Source organism: Zea mays, chromosome 4 (genome assembly GCF_902167145.1).
Source record: "Zea mays cultivar B73 chromosome 4, Zm-B73-REFERENCE-NAM-5.0, whole genome shotgun sequence".
Lineage (NCBI taxonomy): Eukaryota > Viridiplantae > Streptophyta > Magnoliopsida > Poales > Poaceae > Zea > Zea mays.
In genome coordinates this window covers 80468473-80475613 of record NC_050099.1, presented here as the reverse complement: position 1 = coordinate 80475613, position 7141 = coordinate 80468473, and the positions used below count along the sequence as shown (strand labels likewise).

Sequence of the window (7141 nt, the reverse complement as noted above, 5' to 3'; positions counted from 1 at the left end):
ACCCATGCGAAAGAAAGGAAATTATAAAATATTTCAAAAATAGAACGCCCACCGTGGGGCTCGTTGAAATTTTGAAACCATATCAATATGGTACCCCAAAAAACAACCGTTTGAAATGTGCCTTCAAGTTTGTAAATTTTGAAATGATATTAATCTGGTACCCATGCGAAAGAAAGGAAATTATAAAATATTTCAAAAATAGAACGCCCACCGTGGGGCTCGAACCCACGACCACAAGGTTAAGAGCCTTGCGCTCTACCAACTGAGCTAGACAGGCTTTTTGTTTTGAAGTCAATACGTTTGTTAACATACTATTCTAAATTATGAAATCAAAGCTCGGTACACTGTGCTGCATGTTAAATCTAGTTATGCAATCCACAACGAGGCGAGATGAGATGATTCTATTTTACGAAAGATCAGCCCAAATCGTCCTTGCTTGAATGTTTGTGCATATGCTGCATTGAAAACAAAAGCTTGCTCTTAGGGGTGGGCATATTTTTACCATAAACCAAAAACCGAACCGAACCGTATCGAACCGAACCGAAATTTCGGTTTTTTGGTAGTTCGGTTCGGTTTCGGTTTTTGTATCTAAGAAGTTTGGTTTTCGGTATCGTAATCGGTTTTCACCGTATACCAAACCGAAAAAACCGAATAACAAACTTTATCAATTCTCAAATTTGACTATTCGATTATGTGAACTAATTGTGTGATACAATTAAATTGTTATTCACTTATTTGTATGTGATGTATGATGTATATCTAAATATTTGTACCTATATAATTTTTACTTTTTAAAATTATGTGTAATCTATCATGTAAACTTGTTGTATGTATTGTCTTGATTATAAGTTTGGTATTCGGTTTTTACCGAAAAACCGAAGTAAAAAACCGAAACCGAATTTCTCGTTTTTCATTTTCTAGAAAACCGATCAATTTCTAATGTTTGAAAAACCGAAGTTTTTTAAAACCGAAAAACCGAACCGAAGTTTAGAAAAAAACCGAATGCCCAGCCATACTTGCTCCCTCGGGAGCTGCTGCAAATTAGCCAAGCAACCTGCTGCTCACTTCGTACCACGCGGATGCAATCATCATCAACATCCTTTGCCGACAGAATAGTCTCACACAACATGCACGCCACTCTCATTTGCCCTCTGCTAACGCCAATCCATCCATCGATTTATGTACAAGCCACACCAAACACGAAAGACAAAATCAAGACACTATAAAAGTGTGTTGATTTATTTTGGAACTGCTCAACATTCATGTAGGAGTATTTGGTACCAAATCACAAACCAGATACTATAAAAGTGTCCTCTCTACATTTATACTTGGCTTTGTTCTGTACAACTCACGACGAAATCAGTATCCGATCCCGTCCCGGCTCTCAAAAAAATAACTCGAACCGGGAAAGGAACCCAATCATCAAAGACGAAAAGCAGTCAAAACAAAAACAAATGTACAACATTCGTGCGCCATATACTATACATGGATGACACGGTCGCCGGTCGTCGGTGCTGGCGCGGACGCCGGCGTCTGCCGCTGTTCGTAGTGCCGGTGGATCTCATTCACCAGCCACCGCGCTTTCTTGCCCGCCTGCGGGGTGCCGTCGGCGATCACCGCGTACAGCGCCGGCATCAGGCCAGGTAGCTTGCCCAGCAGCGTCAGCACCTTGTCCCCGCAGTGCCGGCCCAGCAACGCCAGCAGCGCCACGCAGTGCTCCTTCGCCGACCGCGACGCCGCCTCGCCGAACAAGTCCACGAGCCTCGTCACCAGCTCCGAGCTCTCCATGACGGCGCGCGCGCCGGCCGGCTGCTCCGCGAGCCTCGCGAGCAGCGCGACGGCGTCGAGGGCGAGGTCGTCGTCTCCGGCGGACGACCCCAGCAGGCCGGCGAGCGCGTCCACGGCGCCCGCCGACACCGCCCTGCCGTGCGCGTCCGCGCACTGGAGCAGCCCGTAGAGGCTCACCAGCGCGTTCTTCCGGCCGCGGTACGCGCCCTCGCGCGCCAGGCGCACCAGCGTCGGAACCGCCTCCGGCATGCGGCTGATCTCCTCGCAGTACTCCAGGTTGGACGAGAGGTAGAACAGGATGGCCGCCGCGTTCTGCCGCGCCTCGACCTTGGCGGCCACGTTCACGGCGTCCACCACGAGGCCCAGCCCGCCGGCCTCCACCAGCGCCCGCCGCCCGGCCGGGTGCTTGGACAGGTTCAGGAGGCCCGCCACGGAGTTGTCCTGCACGGACGCGTCCGTGGAAGAGAGCAGGTGGAGCAGCCACGGCACGGCGTCCGCCTCCACGAGGCACGCCCGGTAGAAGACGTTCCGCTTCGAGAGCTTGCGGGCCTCGTACGTCGCCTTCTTCTGGTCCTCGGGCGCGCCGCTGGACAGCCTTGCCATCAGGAACGCCGCGGAGAGGCGCACGCCGCCGGCCGCGGCCGCGCCGAACGGCGTGGCGGTCTTGTCGACCGCGCACCGGTGTTTGCTGCTGGGCTCGTGGAGCGGGACGCCCCGGCTGAGGAGGAGCTGCTCGATGACCGCGCGCGCCGCGACGTTCGGCACGAGCTCGGCGCTGCGCAGCCTCTCGCCGGTGACGGGGCACGTCCGGCACCCGCTCTTGATCCACTTCTTGATGGATGCGCGGTCGTACGTCTGGCCGGTGGCCACCGTTACCGGGTCCGTCATCAGCTCCAGCGTGATCGGGCACTGCAGCGCCTCCAGGTTGAGGTTGACCCCCGCCGCCCACCTCGGCGGGAGCCTGTTCGCCGTCGCGGCCTTGCCGGAATCATCGATGCGGTCGAACAAGACGACGCGGCAGTAGAGCAAGAACGCCATGAGGCCGCCGATGAGCACGAGGTCGTTGTCGTTGTCGCTGTCGCTGCCGGTCTCCAGGCGCTCCAGCAGCTCGGCCTCCAGGAACGCGGCCTCCTCGGAGCAGTCCAGCCAGGTGTCGACCCCGACGCAGGCGAGCACGAGCCTGGCGTCCTCTGCGTCGGGCGACACGCCGCTCGCGAACCGCGCGAGCACCGAGCGCACGGCCCGCGCCGCGCGGTCGTCCTCCGGGTCCGGCCGCAGACGAGACGCCGCGCGCCACGCCTGCCGGGACACCAGCCCCGCGAGCTCCTCGGCGTCCGCGGACGCCCTGACGACGTCCCCCGGCAGCGCGTCCATTGCCGTGGCGACGGAGCCCAGCAGCACCCGGAGCTCGGAGGCCGACAGCTCGGCGTTCATGAGCACCCACAGGCGCGCCCCCTTCCGGGCGCAGTCGGCGAGCAGGAGCCGCAGCTTTTGTAGCGCCACGTGTAGCTCCGAGAGGCCCAGCACGGCCGCCTGGTCCGGAGCCGGAGCGTCGCGGACGATGCCGTCGAGGAGCACGAGGACCAAGCCGACGATCCGGACAGCCTCGCGTGCCGCGCCACGGAGCGCCGGGAGCGCGTCCACGTCGGCGGCGCGGAGGCCGGCGATGTCCGCGGCGAGGGAGATCAGCGACGCCAGCAGCGGCGCCGGCTCGATGGCCTCGCACGGGTACACCGCCGGCAGCGCCAGCATCCGTCGGCGCGGCCGCGGCGCCATCTTCTTTGGGTGTCGGACGAAGCAAAGCAAACAACCTGCAAGAGGGGGTAATGGGAACGGACGAGCAGACGACGTCGACGATTCCTCTCTGTCTCGCCTCTTGTCGCGGCGGCCGGCCAAATTTGGAAGCGCGCCTACTTATAGGAGTGCGGGCACACGTGTTGCCCTCAAAGGTCGGATAGGGACACGTGTCGATGCGTCCACGTGGACGGTGCCTGGTGGGGCCGATGGATGGTGAGCTGCAGCTTCCTCTCACGCGCCGACTTTTATGAAGGCACGGACGCACAGTGCAGAGCTGCGCTGGACAGACAATCTATTTCCTCCTATAAATAAATAAACGAACTCAACTGGGGGCATACGTGGCTCATGTGATTTTGACTCGAATTATCAGCGCCAAGTAGTAGGAGAGATAACCTTATAGTGTTGGGCAAAAAAAAAAATTGAGGCCGATTGCACGCAGAATCAATTAGGATTCCGAGTTTCTTATGTATTTTTTGCTAAATCTATAAAATTAACTCAGAAAAATGCTTGTAACAGGTCCATACCACACCTCTATATATATATATATAGGGCTACGATCAATTGAAACACCAACAATCGATTAAATAATCAATATACATCTCGTTTCTAACTTATGCATTTAGAATAGTTCTAGTTTAGCTTTTCTCTACCCAAATATTTACCTCTCTTCGGCTCTACGTCGACTAGGGGCGTCTTGGGTGACCTGCCGATCCCAAGACAAAGCCTAAGATCTCTCCTCCCCGATGGGGTCCCTCCTGGGAGCGAGATCCAGCCGGCGAACTTCATCGTCCTTGCGTATGCGCGAACCGTCCGGTCACCAGGCGCGGACCATTCGACCCGTCAGGCAGGAACACCAGCCCCTGCGCCAGGTCGTGGACCGTCCACCGGTTCTTATCGCAGTGATTGACGCCCGAATCGGTGCCAACACACTTTTTGGCGACTTTGCCGGGAAATTCACATATAGACCTATCAGTTCGGCCCTCAATGGCCGGTTCAAGGGATAATTATGACGTCTCTCCCAGCAATATCATTGAGCCGAATTGGGAAACCTTACCGCCTGAAAAACATTTCGAGTTCGAGGAGCACAAGGAGCAGCTGATCAAAGAAGCAAAAGCAAAATTCCTAGCCAACTTTAAAGTGGACAGGAATAACAAGGCCGTTCGGCAACGGGCGACTAATCTAGCTTCGCTCCGACCCACTTCAGCTACCCCCAAGGTAAGCAACACAAACGAACTCCAATCTCTTAAAGCTTACATAGATGAGCAACGAGACCAAATGCAACAGATTATAGGGGGTGTGCAAAATGACTATAAACGGCTAGTGCGTGCGTTTGATAAATCTACTATTGCAAATTTTCCTTCGCACGAGGTTGAATTGGGGGAAAACACGCGTGATTCATCGGCTACATGTTGTCACGACCATTCACAACACATTTATGGGATGTCGATAGACACGTACCCTAGGCAATCACAGCCTCCTACGCAAATCGGCGATAAATTCGTCGATCTGCGCATGTCCGGACCGTCAGCACGTGAGCGCGGACCGTCCGGGCCAGTGGCGGCCGGCCCCATTTTTAGGAATGAATTACCGAGACATGCACCCGAGCCACCACGTACTGCGCAAACGCTAAACTACCCAGTCGGACCGTCCGCATACAGTGACGGACAATCCACATACAGTGACGGACAGTCCGCATACAACAACGAACGGTCCGACCAGCTTTTTAAGGAGGATTGTTATCCAAATCTGCATCCGTCTCAGCTGAACTTCCCATCACATCATGCGACATACCAGCACCATAATATAGCATCCCAAACCCATGGGGGCGAGTACTTTCCGGCCCGTCCTAGAAGGCCAGAAAGGAATGGCCAGTCCTATGAGCCGCATAGGGCAAGTAGTAATGTGCCACAAAACTCAAACCAATGAGAGGAAGACAACATACTAATAGCCAAACAACCTCACCCTTGTTAGACCAGAGAGCCGGTGGTCTCCCACTGGCTGCCATTGATATAGTAAGGGAGGAGATAGCTGATACGTTCCGAGATAAGCTCGGAGTAAGCATGGTCCCTGGGGGCAGTCATATCGGAGACCTTATGATAGCCGATTTGACCATCACCCATACCCTCACGGAACCAGGATACCCGAATTCGCGAAATTTTTGAGTGACCAAGGAAAAAGCACGCGCGAGCACATAGGCTGGTTCCTAGCACAATTAGGAGAATTAGCCGATACAAAGGCGTTCCGTGTGCGTTTATTTTCGTTATCTTTAAAAGGAACTGCATTCGCATGGTATGCCACACTGCCTCCTAATTCTATTTTGTCGTGGGGAGATTTGGAACAAAAAAACCATGATCATTTCTTCTCCGGTGATTATGAGCTAGATTTAGTAGACCTAGTGGCCCTGCGACAAGGGAAAGATGAATCGATTAATGATTACATCCAGAGGTTTCGGGATACAAGAAACCGATGTTTCCAAATCTAGTTGGCAGAAAAAACAACTACCAGTATTAGCTTTTAATGGGTTACGCTATTATTTAAAAGAAAGATTAGAAGGTGTCCAGTTTTTTACGCTAGCACAATTACACCAGAGAGCTTTGGCTTGTGAAAGCCGAAGCAAAGAAACTGCCAAAACGATTCGTCACAACGTCTATATAGTAGAATGTGACCAGAGTAGCTTGGACGACGAATCAAAAGAGGTTTATGCTGCCGAAATGATTTAGCCCAAGCAGGCCAAATCTTTGGCTTATTCCTCCTTGTAGCCGGTTCAAAAGAAACGGCAGGAGGAGGTTAAGTTTACATTTAATGTTGGCAAATGTGATAAGATATTCGATGAATTACTTAAAATGGCAACATTAAGATAAATCATATTGTTTGACCCACCGACGAACTAAAACGTTGCGTATACTGCAAGTGGCACAACTCATTTTCTCATGCCACTAATGATTGTAATGTATTTCGACGACAGATTCAATCGACCATTAACGAGGACGATTGAAATTTTAGGAAACGCAGGTGGACACAGAGCTCTTCCCAATAAACATGATCAACTTTGATGGCAAAAAAGTCTTGATTCAGCCAAGCGCGGCCGATAAGGGCAAAGGCAAGGAGGTAATCATCGGCAATGCGCAAGAGGCCGATGAAATTACTAAAAACTCTTGCAAGAAAGTGGTGACAGAAAGGACTCCTGATGGAGGGGAGACTCTGAAAGTTACCATCACTACCTCCAACATCGGGGGTAGGCGGTCCGGGACATCATCAGACAGTCCGGATCATTCAAGCAAATGGTCCGGCAACGCATAGGAGCCGCGACAATCACGTACCTTTAAACCACGATGACCAGAAATAGGTATGTAGAAAACTAACATAGTCAAGGCAGCTGGTCGATTGGTCAAATATGGTCCGACCTTTGATCAATTATGTCTAAATATGTGAAAAAGAAGGCTGGCCCAAGTGACCGGCCACCAAAGCGACCTCGCTCACCCACTCAGGAGCGACAGTAGGAAAAATCGATTAGACCACCGCACCAATCAGAAAGGTCGGTAGGTCATAATGTCCA

General features: G+C 52.7%; 1 protein-coding gene and 1 non-coding gene across 2 annotated transcripts; both read right to left on the bottom strand.

Annotated features, from left to right (window-relative positions):
• Positions 1-204: 204 nt before the first annotated feature.
• Positions 205-277, bottom strand: TRNAK-CUU (transfer RNA lysine (anticodon CUU)). The gene has a single exon. It is a non-coding gene; the product is annotated as a tRNA-Lys (tRNA).
• A 960-nt stretch (positions 278-1237) lies between these two features.
• LOC103653432 (U-box domain-containing protein 18) lies at positions 1238-3672 on the bottom strand. The gene has a single exon (XM_008680337.4). The coding sequence runs from the start codon at positions 3562-3564 to the stop codon at positions 1480-1482; it is 2085 nt and encodes a 694-aa protein (XP_008678559.1). The 5' UTR covers positions 3565-3672; the 3' UTR covers positions 1238-1479.
• Positions 3673-7141: the final 3469 nt, after the last annotated feature.

Coding starts and splice junctions, on each gene's coding strand:
- LOC103653432 (XM_008680337.4), bottom strand. CDS start 3,564: ATGGCGCCGCGGCCGCGCCGACGGATGCTGGCGCTGCCGGCGGTGTAC.